Raw genomic sequence first — 23,838 nt, forward strand, 5'->3', positions numbered from 1 at the left:
CCACAGACACTTCTGCAGAAAGCCCACAAGGCTGTCAGAGTGATGCAAAATCACAAGGATAACGGCACTCACAAAAGCAGGGTCTCTGAATGGCTCTGGAAACCTTCTGCAGCATGCAGCTGGTGCAAGGTGAAAAATGTGGGGAACAGATCTTACTAGCCAGGGAATAATAATAAAAAAAATAAATGCTTCAAACAAATCCAGCCACAGGGAAATTTGGTTGAAGAAACACGAGTTGTGCTAAGAACGAAGGTGCACATGGACCAATTGCAAAAATACTACAGCAGCATTTTCCATTTGTTAGGTAACAAAACTGAGCTTTCCCAGTGACCATTGGTGCAGATCCTTGCAGTGGCAGCAGCTCTACATTGCACAGGAGACTGCTCATGGCTGTCAGTGTTTGCAGCACCCTGGGCTGCAGGGCTGGAGGCTGGGAAGCTGAAAAGCCCCACTTCTGCAGCAGCAGCAGGGCTGGGAACTTCTCTCCCCCTGGCAAAACATGCCCTGTGTGTGGCTCCCCAGAGTGGCTGGTTAGTCTGTTACTAAAATCTGGGTTTGGGCTGTAAAACAGGAATGCCCCTTGAAAGGCAGCTGTGTACCAGCAATCTCTCCTCCCTCAGCACCTGTCTTCCTTCCCACATGCACTCGACATCAAAGGTGCTGGCGGTTCAGGGAAAGAAGCCACTTATGCTACCCGTGGCCATCCACGCCTCCTGGCTCACTGCACCCGGAGAACAGGACCCCCAAAGCCATTATTCCTTGCGATTGCTCAAGGGAGATAAAGAAATAGGGCTGCAATGAAAGAGAGAGCTGTTGAATTACACTGCCAAAAGGCCTCTGCAAGGTCCATTTACTAGAAGATATTAAGGGTATTAAACTCAAGCTCAGATGGCATTGGTGGGTCACTACCCATCTTCCCTCACACATTTTGGGATTTTTTTTGGCTCCTGGAAAAGGCCAGCCTTCTGTTTCAAAGTGCAGTTTTTCTCTTGACCCTGCAGAGTTCCTGCCAGATGCCATTTGCAGATCTGTGGGTCACATTCACCTCCCTGCTGACCAAGGAGGGTTTCCTGGCTAGTGGTGGGCAGCACAGGGATGTCTCCCTGGCTGGGAATGGTCCTGCTCTTGCAAAATGGGTGATGGGAAGCCCCGGAGATGGCACTTGACTCCCAGGAGCAAAGGCTGCAAGCTGGGCTAAGAGGCAGCGGTTTGCTGCTTTTGGTGGCCACCAGAGTCCATGGCAGTGGCTGCTTGAGCGGGAGGACTGGCTGCAAGCATGAGAAGACTGGTAGAGGAGTGGCAGCTCCCGAGACTCCCAGGAAGGCCGTGGTTGGGGGGGAAGTCTGTGCCTTATCCCAGGTAACAGCATGGGTTATTGTGCTGTCACCCACGCTGCCTTTGTTATTTCACAAGCTCCCTTAGTCATTTGGGGAAACAAAGGTTGTTATTATTCCGCAGGTGCACAGCTAAGGCGTGCTCCCTCCTCTCCACCTGCACCTCTCCCTGTCACGGCAAAGTAAATTCCCTTTCTTGCAGGCATGCAGGCTGGAGTCGGGGGGGGCACCCCATTCCCAGTGGGTCCACGGGCAAAGAAGCCACCAGGCAACAGGGCTCGGCAGGCAAATGGGTGCCAAGGCCAGCATCCCATCAGGGCAGCACAAGACTGGGGGGGTGCTGGGTGCGTCCCCACCAGCACAGCTGCATGTGGTGGGTCAGCAGAGGAGCTGATTGAGTTGGGAAAGGCTGGAGAGAGGGGGGATGTTGCTTCACTGTTTCAGGTCGAGTTTACAACCCCCAGCATGTCACCAGAAGTCTGGCACTTGCACAGCAGCTGGGATGGTGTCAGCCATATGTTGCTTTGGCATTGCACTTGCCCTTCTCTTTGCAAGACAGAAGGGGCAGGTTGAACACCTGTGCTCACACAGTGTGGGTGTGGGGAGCCCAAGCAGGCAGTGGGCACAGCCAGTGGCCTCCTCGGAGGGGCCAGGGCAGCTTGCGGGCACATTGCGTGCCTGGAGCAGTTCACACACACACACACACAGACACACAGACACAGACACAGACACACACACACACACACACACACAGCTGCCAGTGAGGGGGCCTGAGCTGGCAGCCAGACCAGGGTGAAAAAAACCCACAGAAACTCTTAAAACTTGCACAACCCAAGGGGTCCAGGCTGGGGAGGGGGCACTTATGGAGGCCTGCAGTCCTTGGCTGCCATGGCAGGAGGGCAGCAAGGAAAGCCCATCATTGCCCAGCCTGATCTGGCAGATCCCATTCATAGTGCGTCAGGGATTTGCCACACATCACTGCACAGGTTTTGATCCGAACTTGAAAGTTTCAGGGGCTGGGCTCATCAGTGCACCTGCCCAGAGGCAACAGAGCCCTGTTGTGAGGACTGAAGTATTTCTGTGGCTCAACAACCCGAGGAGGAGGCAGGAAGCTAGTAAGAAGGTTCAAAGATCAATTTTCATTCTGGCAGAAGGTTAAGGGTAGGGAATATGAACACTGCCTCCAAGGTCCTGGATAGCTCAGTATATGAAGTGGTGATCTGGAAACAAAGATGAGCAATATACCAAACATTTTTCAGAGATGACTCAAAGCTATTGACTCTTGAGAAGATCAGAAAGGACTTCAAGTAAAATGCAAATGTCACGAATGGGCAACACCATGCATTTTCCAAGGTTTAACTGGGCACATGCAAAGTCAGACAAGAGATAACAAACTGCACATAAGAATTACAAAGCTCCAGACAGTGTCTAGCAACTCAGGAAAGGATCTGGATGTCACACAAACCCTGGCTCTGTGAGTAACTGCAGGTTAAAAAAAAGCACACAAAAAAAAATCAGCATGCAGAAGGAAGAAGGGGAGAATAATATGGAAAATATGATAATGCTATTATGTAAATCACTAGCACGGCCTCTCTGGGAATACTGTCTGCAGTTCAAGTAAGCCTTTCTCAGAAAGGGCTGATTAGGGGCATGGCAAACTCACTCACAAAGAGAGATCAAAACGATTGGGGCTGTTTATCTCTGAAAGGAAATGAACAAGAGGAGATTGGCATGGAGCGAGCTGGTCTGCAGCTTCTGGTTTTCTTCTTGTTCAATTCTATCACTGTTATATCTGGTGTCACTGAGAAGTGTATGAAGGGATGTGGCTCTCCTCTGACACACAGTTTGCTCTTTCTCTCCCCCTCTCCCCAGGGGAGGCATGGCACATACAGTTATGTTTTATATTTTGGTAGGATCCGGGGAAGATGAGATGGCTACGGAGGAATAATTATTCCCCAGAGTAGGCATGTAGTAGCAAAGGTGAGAATAGAAAGGGGGGTTTTGCACCTGGACAGAGGGACAGAAGGTCCAGGCTTCAGGAGGCTCCTTCCACTTCCACAGGTAGACCCTGGACAGGCTGCCAGCTACTGCCCTTCCCCAAAACCCTTGAGACTTCCAGACCAGACCCAGGTTCCTTGGAGATAAAGATAAGGAACTGGAATTTGATAAGTTATTCTTTAAAAAAGCATCAGGGTAGTCAGAGGTACCTTCAGATATGCAGCATTAACCCACTGCTCTCTGCCTGCCCTGCAGCACCAAAGAAACCTTCTCTACCCCTGTTACCCTGGGCAGCCAGCACACACAGCTGGTGATGGCCATGCCACCCTGTGGGTGGGTGCTGCCTCGCCGCAGCATGCTGAACTCTCACCTTTCTCACACGGAGCCGAGCCTGAGCTGTTTCATGGCATTTAGGCCCATCAAAGCCAGAACGGCTGAAGGAAGCACCGACTAGTGCTCCAGCTGCTCTGGGCTGCGGGGAGCACACTCGCAGGCACGTGGAGCTGCCGAGGCCCACAGCCCAGCCTGCCTCGCCGCAGCACACGCAGCCCAGGCTGCAAACGAGAGGAACAGGCCTGGTGATGAGGTGGGCTCGGCGCAGGTACCCACCCTGGCCTCGAAGGCAGCGGCAAGCCTAAGGGAGGCCTAAACGGGGAGGGAGGCTCCTGTCTGCCATGGGGACAGCTCAGAACAAGGTGGGAAGGGGCTGCTCCACCCTGGGCTGTCCAGGCACAGCTTGGGTCCCTCCAGGCCGCACTGTGGGGGTCCCACTTACCCCCCGCTCCCCTCAGCTGTTCCCCACAGGCTTTCAGGGTGTCCCCGGCCCCCACCCTCCCCCAGCGTCTTCTCCTCAGCCACCCTTGCTGAGGAAGCCGGCACCCCTGAGGGGCACGGCCTCCTCAAACCAGGCCAGCACCGGACCCAGCCTGCCCGTCCCAGCCCCACCTGGGAGCGAGGGGGGCGGCAGTCCCCCTCCCCGACGGCAGGGGGCAGCCTCTCGGCGCGGGCGGCCGGCGCGCAGAGGCCCCCCCCCGCCTCGCCGTACGGCGGCGGGCGCGGCGCCCCGCCGGCAGGGGGAGACAGCGCTGCGCCACCGGCCCCTCTCGGGCGCGCGCCGGCCGGAAGTCCTTTGCCGAAGGAACGGTTTGGGCCCCGGCGAGCGAGCTCTATGATTGGCGGGGCCTGGGTCACGACCCGGAAGCGCATCGGCCATGTTGCCGGGTGACCCCGGGAGCGGTGCCGGGGGGGAGGCGGTGGCGGCATCCGCTGAAGGGAAGCGGTGGCCTTGAGGGTCCCAGAGTGCTTCCCTTTCCCCAGCGCGGTCCTTCCCGGTGAGTGCGATGCGGCCTGTCCCCGCGGGGCTTCCGCGGGCCCGACCCCAGCCTGGGACCCCGGCGGGGAGCGGGTGCTGCGGGCGGCCCCGGGGCGGCCCTCCATGAGAGGGGTCAGGCCACGGGGCCCCCCGGTTCCCCGCAACAGGGCGGGCGGCCGGGCGCCCTTGGGAGAGCCCGTTATCCTCGGTGCGCTGTTGGAGAGGCCGTCCAGCCGCTTCCCGGCCCGCGAAGGACGGCGGCCTGTGGGGCCGAGCATGAAGGGGGAGGCGGTGGCCGGTGCGTCCCTTGGGGAGGGGAAGGCTGACTCAGATTCCGCATTTCGTCACCTTTCTCTAGGTTCTTCCATGCACCTGTCCCCCATGGCAGCGTGGTCCCGGGAGGCTGTCCTGACCCTCTATCGGGCCCTGCTGCGCCAGGGCCGTGGGCTGCGCTACACTGACCGGGATTTCTACCTCGCTTTCATCCGCCGTGAGTTCCGCAAGAACCAGGGGCTGCAGCGGCTAGAGGACAAGGAAAGACAGTTGGAGAAGGGGCAAGTTTTCCTGCAGAACAAACTTGGGGGCCTGGTTTAGAGATCCCCTGTAGCTCATTTTGGCCCCATTTCTCTTTTCTTTCCAAAACCCACTTGCCATCTAAAAGACATGATTAACGTTCCTTGTCTATCACTATCTTGAAGAAGTCTGGAACGTGCTTCTACAGGCACACCAGGAGGACTCTCCTGTTCTCTTTACAAATGCATTAGGTCACAGGTAGGTCATTTACAATGATGTAACCATGTTCTTCATGCTACTATTACAGTTAGCTTTGTGAAGATGTTGGGGTTTTTCTGCCTAGGGGTGAAGAGTGACTGGATTCCTGATTCATCAAAGCAGGAACATTCTTCCTAAGATTGTAGCTTGACCTTAGAAAAACCTAAGGACAGTTTTAAACCACCCAAGTCAGGAAGGCTCTGAACCTTTGAAACTGATTTAGAAAACAGATTTCAAGTCAGGTTGGAAGAGTTTCCTGATGTTTTCATGTAGGTTCACTGAGGATGCATCCGCAGGTACAGCGGTGGCAAAGTGTGTTTTACATGTGTAGTTGGCCAGGGAGGCTCTTTAAATTTAAATATCAAGATCAGGTTAAATGGGAGTTGGAGGAAACAAAAGTACGTACATAAAAAATATTAATGTTCATGTTATACATTACTTCTATGAGAGTCAAACCCACCAGCCTTGAAGGCAGGAATTAATGTCCAGTGAAAGCACGGGAGCTGTTCCCATTGTGGTGTGTTGTGATTTCTACTGTTGATTCTTGGGTGTCTTTGAAGTATCTGGGACTAGCCACTGCCCAGAAATCCTGGAAGTGGATGCTCTGAGACTGCCTTGGCAACTCTTGGGAAGATTCTAATTTATTGCAAACAAGCAGTTGACCATCCCTGGATTGCCTTGTCTGTGAGAAAACTTTCACCCATTAGACTGAGAATAAGACAATAAATTGGCATTAAAAAAATCATGAGAAGCACAAACTAACAGGAAGAAACCTGAATGGTCATAGAGTTTTACATAATACATAGGGGTTTATTGCAAAATATCACTGAAGTAAATCTTTCTTTTTTAAAAAACATTAAGTGATTGCACAATTAAACTTGCTTCAATGATTAGAAGCCTCACATCAAGTTTGGGATGTTTTTCAGGTCACAAACAGAGCTAGAAGCCAAGGAGTGCTGTCATTGCAGAACTTGGTCAGCACTGTTCTTGTGTGTCTGTGAATAAGCAGCTTTTCAAGGGAAGATACTTAATGAGGCTGTAGGGTTGGGTGGTCCCTTCCTATAGCTCTGTGCTAAGACTCCAAGAGCTGTGAGTGTGAGATGGAGGAGAATGGAGTGAGCCATTAGGACTGTGTGTTTTGACCCATTTGTTTAATACTGCTGCTCCTTCCAGGTGAGATGGCAGGCACTGGGCAGCGCAAAGGGAAAAAAGATGACAACGGCATTGGCACAGCCATTGACTTTGTACTGTCCAACGCCCGGCTTGTGCTGGGTGTGGGTGGAGCAGCTATGCTGGGCATTGCCACGCTGGCCGTCAAACGGGTGAGCATGTGGGACGGTGGGGTGGGACCTAAGCATGGGGACACTGGAAAGAAGGAGTGGGAAACAAAAAGATGCAGGACGCTGGCACTAGGTTGGGTAGAATGCAAATCTTGGGCCCTTAATGACTCAAACTGTGCCTGGTGATGTTGCTTTAGATGTACGACCGGGCAATCAGTGCTCCCAGCAGCCCCACTCGCTTGAGCCAGTCAGGAAAGAGAAGCTGGGAAGAGCCAAACTGGCTGGGCTCCTCCTCACGCTTACTGACCCAGGACATGAAGACTAGCCTCAGCCGCTCCCTACAGACCCTTCCCACTGATCCTTCAGCTGCAGACACAGGTAAGGAGCAGGGTGATACTCCTGCATTACAGAGTCATCCAGGTCTAAACCCTGTATTCATTTAAAAGAACGTAAGAAAGAAAATACCCTGTCTAGCCCAGGATTTTGATGTTTTTCTTTTAAGCAGGTCTGCCAGTAACTTCAAGAATTAGAATTTAGATTGGGTACTAGTGAGTAATAGTAATCTATTTGCATTCTTCATTCCTCTCATGACTTCATGGTCTTAAGCTTTATTCTCCCCCAGTCTTTTCTCTTTCAAGCTGAATACTACTTGTGCAATCTTCTCTGCCAAAAAGCCGTTATGTTCCTTTCAAGCTCTTTGTTGCATTTCTTTGGACTGTTCCAGTTTCTGTCTTTTTAACAGGGGAATATTCGAATTGTCAATGTACTAGCAATATATAACAGTATTTCCTATATTATTTCTACCTTTTCCCTAATAATTTCTGTAACACTGTTTGCCTGTTTAGTGCTGCTCATCACTGAGTGAGTCTTCATCAGGCTATAAAAAGTGACCTGCAGTCACCTTTCTGAATGGGATGATAAGTAGTTTAGAGTGCTTCAGTGTCTGGTGGGTGTTTCTCACCGGTTTTACTTTCTATCCCAGTTCTCTCCAGGAGATGTAAAACAAAAGTCAGGATCAAGCTTTTAAGTTGATTTCCAGGTTGTCTACAAGAAAATCATCTTCAGGATGGCAATGGATTTTCTGCTGAAGAAATGTTAAGTAACTAGACAGCTATGTTAAATGGGGTCTAGATCACTTGACTGAAGTCCCCAAAGATGAGGACTGAGGAATAAAATAATTGACAATGGCATCTTGCATTCTTGACTTAATTACCATAAATTAAGATGGAAAAATATTTTTTTTTCATGAGCAGACAATGAAGTCAGGTTCCCTATGGTTTTGTGGGCTATTTCTTTTCCACACAGACCCTCAAATCGGCCCAAAAGACCCCCGTGGGACAAGACACAGCTGCTGCTGAGGTTGGGCGAGATGGGTCTGTGTGCAGCTTGGACAGCCGTTCTGCACATGCTGTGTGACCAAATGTCTGTTGCCAAACAAATGTGCGACAGCTGATTGCTATAACGGCATCGCTGACTTCAGGGTTTCTCCTGCACCTGTTAAATACCACAGCCCTTCCAAAGATCTCTTAGATCTGTAATTCTTCCTTAATTCTCACTGATAACTTCTGAAACTCTTGCTTGGTCCATATTAAGAGAAATCTAAAAGATAGATGGGAAGCACTGACGTTTCTTTAGGAAACCAGTCAGGAAAAAAAGGGGCTTGGAGATGCTGTGCAGGTTAGGCATTGCTTAATAACACAGATGGCAGCATGAAGCATTGCATTGTTGTATTTTTTGTGTCTAAGAGTGTGCTCTCTGTTCTTCAACAATTGAAGGTTTGAAGGAAAATTTCACTGGAGCTATGATTCCCTGAGTTCTGCTGGCCCTGCAACCTGTCAGCTCACCATCCTGATAAGTGTTGATCAGACATCTAACAACTATTCCATTTCCAGGTGGTGTGATCTCTGACCTCATACCCTAGTCAGGACTGGGTTTTGCTGATAACTTGTAGAAATCCATTATATTGTTAAAAACTCAATGAGATCATGATGGTTGTTCAAGAGTGTTTTACCCACTGGTCTGGCATCACGTTGAAATTCACTTGTGAATTGCTAACAGTGCTGAATTTTTGATGAAATTGAACTGAGGTACTGCTCGCATAGCCATTAAAATTACTTCCTTGTACATGATGTTAGTCTTGTTTGGCTAAATTCCAAATCTAGTAACTTGTTTTCATCTGGTTTGATGCTTGTAGGTAGTATCTTTTGAAGTTTCTCAGCGCATCCCTTTTGACTGGTACCTGTGTAAAGCGTGCAAAATGTCTGCTGAAAGTTTTTTGAGACCTAGGAGGCTGCACTTCCATGCTGCAGATTTTCTTCTGCAGATCGTTTCACAGTGAAACACTGCAGACGATCAACAGTTTTCCTTCTGTCTTGCAGGCTTTTTTCGACCCACAAAGTCCAAGCCATCTGCCAAGAGGAGTCAAGTGGAGCTGAAAAAATCCCGCCTTCGTCTGTCTCTGCAAGAAAAGCTCTTTGCTTATTATCGGAAGAAGGTTGCTATCCCAGCAGACGAGCAGGCCCGGGCCAAGCAAGCAGCTGTGGACATCTGTGCTGAGCTGCGCAGCTTCCTACGTGCCAAGCTGCCAGACATGCCCCTGCGTGACATGTACCTCAGCGGCAGCCTGTATGATGATCTGCAGGTAATTCCTGGGGCTGCATGGTGGGTGATTATTCAGAAGGCTGACTAGGTAGGGGTATTTCAGGCTTCCCTGTTGGCACTGCTGGCTCAGCACAGCATTCCTCTGTAATAAGGCTCGTAGTGTCACCTTTCCCACCATGAAGGCAGGTGTTGATTTATGCAATACTGTTTGAACAGGCGTGAGTGACCCGGCTGCTCTGGAGTTGCCTGCAAAGCATTTGCTTTTTGCTGGTTTATTTCTTTCGAGTATCTCAGCCCTTCTTTCCTTGCCTCTGTCTCTCCCTTTAGCTGTGTCTTTCCTGCTGTTTCTCCAGTAGACCTGTTTTCTCTCTGTCCCTTCTATTTCCTTCCAAATACATGATATTCCCTTAGGACTCCTGTGTATTGATGTAGGTCTTCCCTACTTTTTTTTTTTTTTTTTTTTTAATGCATGACAGACCTGGATTGGACAGCAGTCCCTGCTGCATATCTCCCTGATGGCAAGATGCCCATGGCTATAGTGAGTGATTCAGAGGCACGCTTTTTTGTTTGAGTCAGGGCTCTGGAATGGAGTGTTGTGTCCAGTGAAACTTAGATCTAGGGTCTTAATCACATTGGTGAAAAGGAATCTTTAATGACCTTTTCCACACAATGTGGCAGACCGGGTGAGGGCAGTACCTGGTTGTAGCATGGGATAATTAAACAGTGGCAACTTAAGCTTACCTAGAAACTTAATACTCTGCCTCCTTTTTTAAAGTATCATGTGGTGTTGCTGTGCTCTGGGCCAGCTGCATCTCACATCCAAGGAGTGGACTTTGAGCAATAGGACGCAAAATGGTTAATCTATATGCAGTCCATATCAGGTCCTGAAGTATTTAAAGATCTCTAAATAGTACCTACTGTGTAAGCACTAGCTTGGGCTATACCTTGGAGTTATCCTACTGCTGCTGAGAAATAGCCTTTCAGAATATCTTTTGGCAAAGGGAGGCTGTGAATCCAGCGCAGAGAGACAGCTGAATCCTTATTCCAGGTTCCTTTGAACAGAAGGCTATCTAAAGGTGATGGAAAAAAAGAGCATGGAGAGAGAAAGCTTGTTCTTACGGACTTTTCTTTCCTGTGAAAGGTAGTGACAGCTGACCACATCCAGCTCATTGTGCCTCTGATGCTGGAGCAGAACCTGTGGTCGTGCATCCCTGGGGAGGACACCATCATGAACATTCCTGGCTTCTACTTGGTGCGTCGAGAAAACCCAGAGTACTTTCCCCGTGGGAGCAGCTACTGGGACCGCTGTGTGGTGGGAGGTTACCTTTCCCCCAAAGCTGTAGCAGACACATTTGAGAAAGTTGTAGCTGGCTCCATCAATTGGCCAGCAATTGGGACTCTCTTGGATTATGTGATCCGTCCAGCAGCTCCCCCAGCAGATTTGACACTGGAAGTCCAGTATGATCCAGAACGGCATCTTTTTATTGACTTCCTACCATCCCTGACACTGGGTGACATCATCCTTGTGGCCAAACCCCATCGATTGGCCCAAAATGACAATTTGTGGCGATTGAGCCTGCGGCCAGCAGAAACAGCTCGCCTCCGGGCCTTGGACCAGTGTGATTCTGGCTGCCGTTGCTTGTGCCTGAAGATCTTCAAAGCAGTATGCAAGTCAAACCCAGCCCTGGGTCACCTCACTGCCAGCCAGCTCACCAATGTCATCTTGCACCTATCCCAAGAAGAGTCCAATTGGTCTCAGGACATGCTGGCTGATCGCTTTTTACAGGCACTGAAGGGGTTGATCCACTATTTGGAGGCAGGTGTCCTCCCTAGTGCTCTGAACCCCAAGGTGAACTTGTTTTCAGAGCTCACCCCTGAAGAAGTGGATGAGTTGGGCTATACCCTCTACAGCTCTCTGTCAGAGCCAGAGGTCTTGCTGCAGACGTAATGGGGCCTTACCTAGGGAAGCATTGATAGGGTTTAGCCAAGGTGTCCTTTGATTACTGCAAAGTATGTCTCCTCCACCTCTCTCCACACACGCACGCACACACACACACCCCCCACACCTCTCCTCTGTCTCCAGCCCCCCTGTCCCCTTTGGTTCATTATTATTTCCTGCTGTGGAGTTGGTGCTCCCACTGAATTTCTTGGTGCTACCAGTCCATTTCCACCATCTCTGCCCCAACAGGTATCCATTGGCTAGGGAAAAGAGGCTAAAACTGCAGCTCCAAGATCTTTGCATAAATTCTGTTGATGTTTAAGTGTCTACCAAAAAAATAAACCAAACTATGCACTCCTTTCTCCTGTAGTACACTTACTGCAGCAAGTCCATTTTGGTCTGAAGAAGGTGGAACTGGGCTGGTAAATCCAGTGACTATTTTAGCAGACTTGCATTGGGGTCCTTTCCTTTCCTCCAGTCTTCACTTTGCCCCATGTTTCTTTTTCTCTGCTGTACCATACTTACTTTCCTCTTCTAATTTTTCTTTTGTGTCTCTTGGTCCTTTTGACCCAGTTGTGCAGGGCAGACTGACTGAGATGTTTTGGATAGGGTTTTATCTTTGTATTTCTGAGTGGGTGATGATTACACTGGCAGTATTTAGGACTGTAGAGCCTGGAATATGAGAATGCCCATGCCTGTGGTTCCTGCTGCTACAGAGCCTTCTCATCCTTTGCCAGCTGGGTTCAGGGGTAAGAGCTGAGGCTTGTCCAGTCTGCTGCAACAACCTCCAGTATGGGCAGTTCTCACTGAAGGTGTGGTGGGGAGGAAGAAACCTTTGTGGTTTGGCTATTCGATGAGGCCAAAGGAGCAGGACTTGCCATTCCTGCCTAGCCAGATCTGCTGGGTATTGCTGGTGGGAATGGCCTGGGGAATGGAGAACAGTGTGGCTCCTTAGATATCTCTAGCATAGAGGAAGAGAGGTTGAATGTGCAGGAGGGGTGGGAGACGCACATGTGAGCAGGGATCTTTTTTTTTAATTTATTTTTCATCTTTCCCAAAGAGCTTATGGCTGTTCTGGTTTATAGGAGGTGAAAGCAAGACTGCATGCCTCAAAGGGCTTTGTAATAAGCACATGTAAGCCAGATTCTCACCAGCTATAAGTCTGTAAAGGTGATAGGACTGAACTGGTGTCGTCAGCAAGGTTCTGTCCCATATACTGATACTAGGGTACATACGTAGAGCTGGCATTTAGAGATACGTTGGCTTTGCCATCTGCTCTCAATTTGTGTTTTAGTCCCCTCCCCAGTCACCTCAGAACTGAGGCTGTCCATCCCCTTCCTCATTCCCATGCGCTGACTTTCCAGTGCTCCCAGTTTAGAATTACTTGTAGAAAGCTCGTAGGGGCACATCTTTCCATTCTGTCCATTCGGACCTGTTGGTAATGCGGTTCTGCCCACTCCTGTTTATGGCTGCTGTCAGGCTGTTCTCCCTTGGCTGCCCTACCATCTGCTGCTGACTGCAGTATGGGTTTCAGGGGAGCACCTGCTGCGCTGTTGGTACAATCTAAACTAGCCATGTAGACTCTGCGTACTCTGCGTTAAGCCTTCTGGCATCCTGTCTTCAAAAATGGGGAGGGAGGGTGTCCTCCCAAGTCTGGGGCTGGTTTTCGGTCAAAAGACCAGCTATCGTTGCAGAAACGTAGTTGCCTTTTCCCAGCTTTAGCACCTTTTTTTCTCCTTGCTGTCCAGCCTCCCTAGCCAATGGAGAGGCCTACTGCAGCAGCAGAGTTCGGAGGCAGCAGGAATTCCTTTTCTCTTCCCTTAGTCTCAGGACTTCCCCCCACCTTTGACAGAGAAGTCTCAAGGTGAGTTTCAGGAGTGGAACCACCGAGGGGAGTCTTTAGTCCTTGTTTTCTTTTTAGAGGCAGTGTTGGTGAGATGGGGAGGGAGCATCTTTCTTGGACAATCCGTCCATTTTAGCCGGTGTGTCATATAGTATTGCATATACAGTGATAATGCAAAGTTGCATTTTAAATTATTTAATCCTTAGGGTACTGGTATTTTCTAGACTGCCAGATGCGTACTTTGAAATCTTTGTGTGTATATAAAGTCTGTAGTCTATACAAGGTTAACAGAAATTCCGTTTGTATGATTTTGTGTTTTGTAAGTTTTGCAGCAGTGTTGGTCAGCTGTTGATTGCTCTTCACTCTGGTTCCCAGATTTTCCCCCCTCTTCTTTTCTCTGCCCTCCACTGCCTTTCTGATGTCAGCCTTCCTACCCTAGAAGCAGACACATGAGACATGGAGCCTATAGGCTCCTGGGGGAGATTCCCCTTTCTTTTATTTACTTGAAGGTCAACAAAAATATTAAAATACATGGGTTGTCAGGAGTTCCCCATAAGTTCATTTCTTCAGTGTGATCTCTACCCCTCACTTGGTGCTGACTCCAATATCATGCTCTTCACATGGAATTGAGCAGCAACATGGTTTGGAATGATCAAAACTGTAGATACAAAAAAAGGTGAGACATGAACAGGAGGAAGCACTGTCTGAGCTGGCTTGAGAACAGTTGCCACATACATATCTGTATATAGAATTCTTTACATGAATGCTTTTATTTCTTCCTGGCAACCTAATGAATTAATATTTTATGGCCATTTCTTGCTGCTATTGAGCTCAATTTGTGCATCAAATGGAGACTGAAACTGCCTTTTTGCCTTTTCTGTAGACTTTGCTCCACTTTGAATCACTTCCATCATTTCTTCCCATCAGTTTTGCCCTCTGAGGTAGCCACAAGCCCATTCTTGGGAGGCAAATGCTCACTTCCTACAGGCAGCCACCACAGCAGGCAATAGCTGCTGTGGCAGTGGCAGTCTCAGCAAAGGCCAAAGATGTAATGGGTCACAGGAACACTGCAATTAGGAGCGTTTCAAGAGCAGGGTCCTGCGTAAGGGGCAAGAGAGGCAGGGAAACAGAAGAAATAGGGTAAGTATGCAGGAAGCTTACACTAATGTTGTACCTGGCCTGTGGGTCAAACGGACTGTTGCAGAGTTTTTCAAACTGGCACCTTTCAGTATTAAATGCAGTACGTGTGTTGACCTACAGCCCAGAGGGCTGTCTTACCTATAGGTAGGCTCCTTCCTAGTCAAAGCTGTAGCACAGAGCAGAAGGACCTAAAGCCGAATGTGAAAAGGGCAGCTCCCAGCCACCTTCCTGGCAGAGTGGCTCAGAGACAAAGAGATTGTAAGGGGCCCAGAGCGTGCATCTGGCTGCTTGCTGCCTGGGCTCCAAGAATGCCTCTGTGTGTTCTCCTATAGCTTGGCTCACACGAGGTTCCTATGAGATTGTTGTCTTGTTCCCTGTAACCACAGGGCAAGGACCAACTTGCTCAGCTGTGGGGTTTTGCTGCTGCTGAGCTCCATCACTAATCCTTGAAGTCAGATGGATTTCTTTTCCCTGTTTAAAAGCAATTATGGAAATGAGGCTGCTTTCTGCCTCCTGACAAGCTGCCATCAGGGTTCTCACTCTTTGCATGTGGGTACTTGTGGTGAGAAGTGTCGGTCTTCAGGTGACACCCCATCTCTCCCAGGCCTGGAGGTTGGGGATTTGCAAAGGGGAAAGTCTAAGTGCATGGTCTGTGACAGAGTGCGTGGAATTCTGAAATAAAATGACTTTCCGTGGTAACCTGGTTGTCTCGGTGTGTTTATAAACAAAGCAGCATGTCTCTGCTTCTGTCTCAGTGTATGACCTTTATGCTGACAGTTCTGTGCCACACCAGATTATACCAGATTCTGCTCAGGGACTGACATGCCCCTTGCTGATTTCACTTGCTTTTCCCTTGTGGCTCTGGGTGCTCAGCACACTGCAACTTGTCTTGAGAGAGCAATCAGCTCAGTACTGCAGTGTGCTGGCTCCTGGCAGCGTTCACACCAGTCACAAGATGATGCGTAATTATGGTGCTGTGCCTCCCATCCTTTCTCTGATTGCCCGCGTGCCCCGACAGGCACCTGCTTTTCTTGTGGCTTCCCCAGACTTCACAGGCTTCCGTGCCTCTTTAATATTAAACTTTCCTGTGCAGACTCCTCCACCCTTGCCCAGTCACACATTGGTTTCTCCCCTGCCAAATGCACTCCTCTTTTTATCCGAGCATCAGCCTTGAGGCAGTGAGGAAGCTCTTGTGCCAGGGGCCTGTGTCTGGTGTGTTGAAGCTCTTTGCAGTAAGACCCAGTTTTATGTGCCTGCTTACGAAGGTGGGGCAGAAGTGTTGGATGTCGGGTAAAACATGAAGCGATGCCGCTTTTGATGAATCCCAGGCTCCTTAATTCTGGAAAGACATGCTACAGTGACAACGTTGTCTTGCGAGACTTGTTTTAATGAGGACTCTGCAATTAAAATTTAAGTATTTTGGAGGATATGTTATGATACAAAGGGAGTCTATATCATGTACGCTTTTTTTTTCCCTGATACTCCTTGCCTGTGTTGTTTTGGTTTTGTTTTTTTCCTTTAATCTGCTCTGTGGTAGAAACGGATCAGATGAGATCAAGCGCATTTCACGTCATAAGGAGTCTTACGGGAACAGCTAAAACAAGCTGCTCTGTGGAATCTGTGCCAGGTATTACCCACTCAAGTTAATGCCCCTGGAAAGCCTAGAGCTTGCAATACATGTTTAATGTATGCGGTGGTTTGCACCTTTGCATAAAAGTTGTCCTGGCATGAATAGGGAGGAAAGATCAAAAGATATGGGTTTGTTTAATGTACAGAAGAAATAATTGAGGGGAGTCATGATAATTATTTCAAGTATGGAAAAGGTTGCTACAAAGAAGCAGCACATAAATGGTTCTCCAGGCTGCAAAGGCTCAGCACCTCTTTTGTTCTTAGCCTAAGGTACAAACAGCTTAGGAGGAAGGGGAATTTTTGAAAAAGCAAAATAGTTTGAGCACTTTCTTATATAACCACAGTCCTGTCCTGGAAATGAATGTAGCAGAACTGACATTTTACTTATTTATTTATTTTTAAAATGAAGAGATACAAAAATAAATACATTCCAGCCTGACTATTCTGTAGCTAATCTTAGGCTGGGGGAGAGAGAATGACTGTATCTCAAATGTGAGATTATTATGCTAAAGTGTTGAACTGTATGATGAATGTTTCTTTTTTGCCCAAATACTTAATCACCTCTGTGTTTTTTTAAGGTTTATTTTAATATTCTGAACTCCAGAAAAGCTGCAAACAGCTGCTGCTTTTTAAATTTAAGCTCATGGAAAAAAGAGGAGCCTCTTTCAAATAAGGAGGTTCTCTTCCAGGTAAAATAAAATATATTGGCCCACTACCTGCCCTAGGTACAATTCAGTGGCTCCAGCATGGCTCACAGAATCTGGGACTGGATCTTGAAACGTTGGGCTTTACTCACAGATGCAGCAAGCAAGAAATGGGAGATTCTCTCCCCTACCAGTGAAACCCAGTATTGGCTTCCAGCCCTAGGACTGCTGCAGTCTAGGCACTTGGGGAACTGTTCGAGGTATCTGGATTTTGTCAGGCTGAATTATGATCTGAGTTTATGATCCAAGGGATTCAAGACATACCCTCCCCCTCCCTTTTTTCTTCTTTTTTTTTTTAAGATTAAACACCTTAGAATAGCTGTCATCTAACAAATGACTCCCCTGCACAATCAGGGATAGCAGGGTGTAAAAGTTTTACTAGCATACTCTAAGGACAGCATTATTCACGAGTCACAGATCACGAGTATGTGATCCTGTGGAATAATCTTGCAAAAGGCAAGGCAAAAGAGGGTGGTCAGACCAACAGGTAAGGTAGGGAAGATCTGAAATAATTCTCTATACAGAAAGTGTTCTTGTTGTTTTATGAATAGCAGGAGAGTAGGAGAGGGTTTAGCTCACAGAACTCAAACTTTTTCATCATCTTTAGCTTTCCTAAGTGCTCACACAGAAGTCAGTTCTGAACAAAATCACTTTAAATACACTTGAAGTCAGATTGATTTTTATTTTGCTGCCCTGGTTCAATTTCCCTGGCTCCAGTGGCCAAGCAGCTCTTTGATCTGTCTATTAACACTCAGTGCGAAGCTTCTCAGGGGAAAAAAAAAATATATATATATATCAATTCCAACCACATTCTTCACAAAAAGCCTTCTCTGTACAAGTAATGGGCAAAAGTTGTTTGTTTGAGTTTTCAGGTTTGTTTTGGATTTTCTTTTTAAGGCAACAGTTCCCTTGGTTCAGCGCAAGCCCACCTTCCCCTGCCTCTCATTGTGGTGGAATTGTCAGCATTCCACAGAAGCACATACACTACCATATATACACAGAATATATATATACACATATACCACATAACATATAGTGATCTATTGTCCCATCAACCACCCCACTACAATGATCCCAGTCCTGTAAGACCATCTTGTCCCATTCTGCTTAGCATTGCAAAGGACGGAGACCTAACAGGCAGCAGACAGGAGGGCACAGATGGCAAATAATGGACTGTGTAGGCCCGTTACTTGTTCCACAACAGACATTACTTCAAAACTAGTACTGCCCCCGCAGGCTCCCTACCCCCTTCGAGAGGCAAGAAGCAATCATTCCTGGAAGGAGTATGGCAGAGACATTTTTGCCTTCAAATTCTTGAATTTATTTAGTACAGAGGATAGTTGTAGCCTTGGACATAATGACTACTACCACTTATATAGGTAATATAACCTGAATTATATTCAACTCCTGGTTGTTTATAGCAGTGGTGATACACTGTTAGAGGGCCTGAGGTATGCTGAAGCAAAGGTAGTACAAGACACAGTCATCCCACAGGCCACAGAGCCGCAGCTCCCATGTTGCTTGTTAGAGAGCATGTTGGCAGGGGTCCCAGCTTCCTGGCATTCCAGTGAAGGTTGGCTCTTGCAAGCGTGTGAGCAAGGCACAAAACTTCTCTTTTCCAAATCACTGCCTGTGGCCGTGACAGAGACAGCAGAAAGTATCTAGTCCAGTGTGTTTTCTTGAACAATGAGCTAGTGATTTGGATTAGGAACTTTTCTTCTCTGTCTGTCTTTCTTTCTTTTTGTTTTATAATTTTGTAATTTCTTTCATATGTAAGAAGAGAAAGTTAATAAAGAGTGATCCCTGTGGCCTGACAGACTGCACACTTCCATGGTCAGACAGAGCCTGCCCTGCCTAGGGGAGACCTGTATTTGCAGTGAGCGCTCAGCACCAAATCAGTCTCACTGAGACAGCATGACTAAGGTGAATGGCTCAGATGTTACCATCCTGAGATGTTACCTCAGACCCAGAGATGTCTACCATCATCACAATCTCAGGACAGGACCTGAACAGTGTCTCACACTCCGAGTGCCAAAAGAGCAGGCCAGCAGCACCTCCCCAGCAGAGGTGGGTTGCCATGGCTGGTTCCTCAGACAGACCTGGCTTTAGTCTCAAACCAGCGCTCTCAGCAGTTAAGTGCAGAAACCTCCTCCTGTTAAGAGAACAGCAAACCTCCCTCACCAAGCTCCACAGTGATACCGGTAACAGTGGCAGTGGACAGCCACAGCACCTACTCAATACAATACTTTGGCCGCAAAGTCTTTTTTGGGGACTATTATCCAGCTTGCCCGTGGCCAGTCCCCCTGTAATGCATCTGGGGAGGCTCTGCTGAGGCCACCCACAAGCTTATGCACAAGTGCAGGGAGCAGAGCAGTCTCAAAGTCTTCTGAAAGAACCTGACATTGTTTGCCAAATCTCCTAACACAGATCTCAGGAGGGAAAATGACAGTTATTCAGGAAAAAGCTATAAACTCAATGATATCACAACTGCATTAACATCTGCCAGGAATTTCTCTCTCCTCCTCTGTAAACAAGTATATATTAAAACAGATTGAAGTCTGCTGGTAAATTCCAGCCACAGAACAGCTGCTGCCTATGAAGAATGGAGAAATACTACTGAATAATGTCTGCAGTGCTCCTCCTCAGGGGCCTGGGGAGCTACAGCCTCAACAGTGATTTATCCCCAAATGAGTTTCAGAGCTTCATCTGAACTACCTGGTTTGTCAGTGTTCCTGCTGAAGCTGCCTGCCAGCATCAGAGACAAAGAGATCTCACACGCACACAAGACATCCCCATGATTCTGTTTTATTTCATTAATAGAGTATACCCATTCACAGTCTCTCTTCCTGGCTGTATCAAGACACTCTGAAGTTAGGGGAAGTTAAAAACAAATCCCCAGACAGAGTACACAGAGCGTAGTCTGGTATTATCAGCCTTTCATTGTGCATCCCCCCTCACTGAATAGAAAGACTGAAATAACTAAAGCTCAAATAACTTTTCTACCAGCTTCTGACAAAGCTGCTGCTTTAGATGCCAGATTCAGGAGTGCCGTATAATTGCCATTTTTTGGCTACAGCAAGAAGCCCTTATTCTGACAAGTCTAAGGGGCACTGAGAGACTGAAAAGACAAATCCACTGAAGTGGTGACAGGCTGTTAGCTCACCCACTGGTGTCTGTGGCTGTCTGAGACGCTGCACTCTCATAATCTGTACCCGCTTGTCAGGCCTCAGCTCTTGCTAACTTCACACTGCTAGAAAAGAAGGAATGTTCATTGCTGCTCTCCTCTTCATCCTTTTGCACAGAAAGGCACAAGGTACCTGGCATATGTGACTCCAGCAGATGCTGATAACATACAGATTTGGTGCATTTTGATACGCACTGAATACACAGTCTGCAGCGGAGGTCACATGAACTACAACCCTGTGAAGAACAACAGTTGCTATGAGATATGTTTCTGTTCTTCTATTGCTTGGACAACTGGAAGGCTTTTGTTTGTGTGCTAAACAGCTCCCACATGTGCTAACACACATGAGGCATTATTCTTGACCTCCAGGTCCTTTCATCATAATAAAACAAGGCTGGACATGGAGAAAACAAAAAAAAATCCTGCATGGTCTGAACAAAAAGTCAGCACATACCCCTCCCCGCCTTTCACACATATTTTTTGCTAAACATCATTTTTAGCCAGTTGTAGCTTTGTTCAAGAAATTCATGCTTGGGCAAGTTACAAGTTAAAACTCACCTCCCTCTTACCAGATCTGCACAACATTTTTACCTGTGGCAGCTGGCCACAGCCTGGCTGATTCTGAGTAACTAAGCCTCTGGAGAGACGTATTTTGTGAGCCATCAGCATGTGCTTGGCATGCCCACGTTTGTTCAGTAAGAAAAATGTAGGTGAACAACCAGGATTGTTTCCATATCTGTCTAAAATAATTGAACTGTAAGTTGCAAATGTAAATTGCAGATTTAATGCTTTTTTTTCATTAGTCTCATTTCAAATGTCAGTGATATTTACATAACAGGATAGAAACAGAAGATAGTGAGGGGGTGGGTAAGCAATGAATGATTTATTAGAGATTCCATTTGGTGTACTAGTCCAAAACAAACCAGGCAGAGCATATGGCTAACTTATTTTCTGTTTGTATGTAATAAAAGAGGGACACTAATACCTCCCAGCCTTATCTTTAATCACATATATTTTCTTTTCAATCTAGTTTTAAAATGGAACGCCTATAAAGCAATCCCTAAAGAGCTTACGATGAGAATCTGGCAGAAAAGATCCTTCAGATATCCGTTTGTGCCACATGAGGAGAGAAGCAACTGAGCACTGCAAATTAGCCTGTGCTATAGAGGTTGTAGGTAGTTCTCCCTCAAAATTGCTCAGAACGTCTAGCTGCTTTGCCTCATTTCCCCATTGTCTTTCCCTTGGCACTTTTGTCTCCCGGAAAAATTCCTGCTGGTCTCTGGAAATGATTTGCTCATTGAAGTGTGGAGTAAGGCTTCCTGTCCCTTGTGATGGAAGGTTCAAAGGACAGAAATTATCACAAGAATCCCCTTGGGGTTTGCCCTCACACCCATCCTTCTGCAAAGCAGGCAATGACCCCTCCTCCCCAGCCACCCCAGCAGGGCCCAGCGCCCGCCAAAAGCCCATTCGTCCCTTCTCCAGGGCACTGAGGCTCAGCGGGGGCCCAAAGCTGCCTGCCCAGTGCCACCATGGGGGTTGTGCACCCTCCTGATGCAGCATCTGCCAGCCCTTCTCCCTGGCTGTGGCTTTCCCAGCACTCCAGGAAAGAACAAATAAACAAATACCTCTATCTCTGTTACTTTTGCTGTTTACCTCCCTGGCCCCAGCAATATATACTCCCCACACACACACACTTTGATCCCCTGCTACAGAGGCCCATGAGTATTTCACCCCCACTGACAGTCCCTGAGAGCATCCTATACAGACTGTGTAGGCTGTGCAAGGAGATGTTACTATGGAAACATTTACGTCCTCCCTGTCTTTTGTGTACTTAATAACATAGCATTCAGCATGTTTATCTCCTGTATACTTGCGGGTGGAAGAAGAAAACCTCTTTGCCTTTGCAACTTTAACTTAAAAAAACAAACAAACAAACAAACAAACCCCCACATATATTGACCTTCCATCTTAATGAAGGAGGAATGTTCGTTTTTCACACCCTGGTGCTGCTGTTTGGCCGGAGGTGGCTTTCTGCAGTGCTGTATTTATTCAGGGCAGTTCATCACTTCCCAGCAAGGTCACTTTGGCCTCTATCCTGCAGTGAGCTCTGCATGAGCAGCTCCTTTTGCCGGTGGCTGGCTCCTTGCTTCTGGGTCAGGATGGAGCTTACCTATCACAGGAGCTCTCTTTGCTGAGGTATGGCACCCAGGGCAGGAAGATAACATCCACAGTGCTAAAACTGTTAACGTGTCAGCAGAAGTTCACTGACCATGCATACAAATTAATCTTCATGCAGAAACTACCTTTTTTACACTGTAAATTCAATTTTCTTCTCAATCTCTGAGCTGCAAATCTATTCTGTAATACTGGAAAGGAACACTTTTTAGACACTTTTGAGTTAGTAGTGGGTAGCTAGTAGTTCTCTGCATAGAAAAGACTCGTAATTTTTTTTTTGTTTGTACAAAAATTCCCAAGGAATTGTTACTTGGGCTTAGAGAAGTGTCTTCTACCTCAGTCAAAAACTCTAGCCACCAAGGAAAAACTTCTGATGTAATATGTGTAAATGCAGAGAGATGATTTATAAATGAATCGGGGATATAGCTCATGATATTATGTAACAACAGTAATTCTGCAGTCCTTCAGGAAATGGGGAAAAAATATGCTGTTCACTAAATGACTGGCTTCTGGTTACTTGATTTCACTTTTTGGACTGGGGATTGTTAAAAAATTTCCATCTCGAGCTCATAACGCAGGCAAATTTCCACATTAAGTTTACACCCAAAATGGAAACCATGCAGCTAGGAAACAGGCAGATCTGGGTTAAGTTCCTCACTGCATATTTCATTTTTGCTTGCATGATTCTTTCTTGCACATACCCAGAGTCCTTTCAGTGAAATCTATAATTATCTTTTCAAGATTAAGGATTGGGTGTGCATAGCATTTCTGTTTATTTAGCTATGATTATGGTTGTACAATCACTCTTTTCACTTAAAGGAGGGGCAAGCAGGCATGGCAGGGAATGTGAGAGCTCTCCCTTAGCCAGTGAGGACATGAAGATGCTGTCCACCCAGCCACCCAGCCAATCACCCACTTGGCTACTTTAAAAACTGCCGCATTCTCTAAACTTCGCTTTGAAGCAAGATCTGCCTGCTCCATAGTGTATTTATCAGAACAGTCATCTTAGATCACTCAGTTGCTGTTGTGGTGTTTTCTGGCGTTGGAGCACATTTTTCTTTGCCTCCTCCATTTTACTGACTCATTCCAAAATCTGTGCTTGCTTCTAGACACATCCCCCCCCCCCAAAAAAAAAGCAAACAACCCCCCCCCAAAACCAACAACCAACCAAAAAAAACCCCCACAACAAACCAACATGGAGGAAAAATCGCTTTTTTCATTCAGCAGCTAGTGTTCAGTTTACAGATGTGGAATGACATACTCTGTAGGGATGATGGTAACATCAGACTGCTAAAAGTAGAAACTGGGTCACACCTGTCCTCGCAAATCATCAGTCAAGTTGTTTAGTAAGTGCCAGGCAGGTACACCTGAGCAAACTCGTTGAAGGCTGTGGCTTTACACAATACTATTGAGGCCCTAACTTAAAGATAGTTGTATTAGAGAAAATAGCGGAGCATTTTGCAGACATAGTGGAGAGCAATTTGACCTGCAGGATGATGATTGAACAAGCAAAGATTCACCGCAGTTCTCAGAGCTGATGGCAACATAGAAAAACAACTGTTTGAAGCTGGATAACAAACACAATGAGAAAAGCACACAGGCACCAATCTTCCCAGCTCACCAGAGCTGGCCAAAGCTTGTCTGACGTGAGTGAAATGATGAAGGGACTGAAACCAGTAGAAAATTGTTTACCCCCCTGAGTTTCCTGCTGGGTTAGCTGGCTTACTAAGGGCCAGACCAGCTGGTGGAACTGTATAGCCAGGAATAGGGTGGGGGAGGAGGGAGGGCTGCCTTCTTTCCTAGCAGAAAGTCGATTTAGATCAGTAAAACATAATGTGAAACTGCACTTTAGTGATCCATCAATGCTGACATCAGTCAAGAGTAAAGTCTGCACAGAGAACAGAAAAGCAACTGTATAAGTGTGAAAC

At 47.3% G+C, this 23,838-nt stretch overlaps 2 protein-coding genes across 2 annotated transcripts; both read left to right on the plus strand.

The window, feature by feature from the left end:
• The first annotated feature begins 5,010 nt into the window (after positions 1–5,010).
• LOC114017971 (MIEF1 upstream open reading frame protein) lies at positions 5,011–5,238 on the plus strand. Its single transcript, XM_027816044.2, has one exon. It carries the CDS (start codon positions 5,011–5,013, stop codon positions 5,236–5,238), a length of 228 nt encoding a protein of 75 aa, XP_027671845.2.
• Positions 5,239–5,277: 39 nt separating this feature from the next.
• Positions 5,278–14,917, plus strand: MIEF1 (mitochondrial elongation factor 1). The gene is made up of 5 exons (XM_005446750.4): positions 5,278–5,415; positions 6,589–6,737; positions 6,893–7,073; positions 9,074–9,336; positions 10,438–14,917. Exons 2-5 carry the CDS (start codon positions 6,594–6,596, stop codon positions 11,242–11,244), a joined length of 1,395 nt encoding a protein of 464 aa, XP_005446807.1. The 5' UTR covers positions 5,278–5,415; positions 6,589–6,593; the 3' UTR covers positions 11,245–14,917.
• Positions 14,918–23,838: the final 8,921 nt, after the last annotated feature.

This window comes from Falco cherrug, chromosome 5 (assembly GCF_023634085.1).
Source record: "Falco cherrug isolate bFalChe1 chromosome 5, bFalChe1.pri, whole genome shotgun sequence".
Lineage (NCBI taxonomy): Eukaryota > Metazoa > Chordata > Aves > Falconiformes > Falconidae > Falco > Falco cherrug.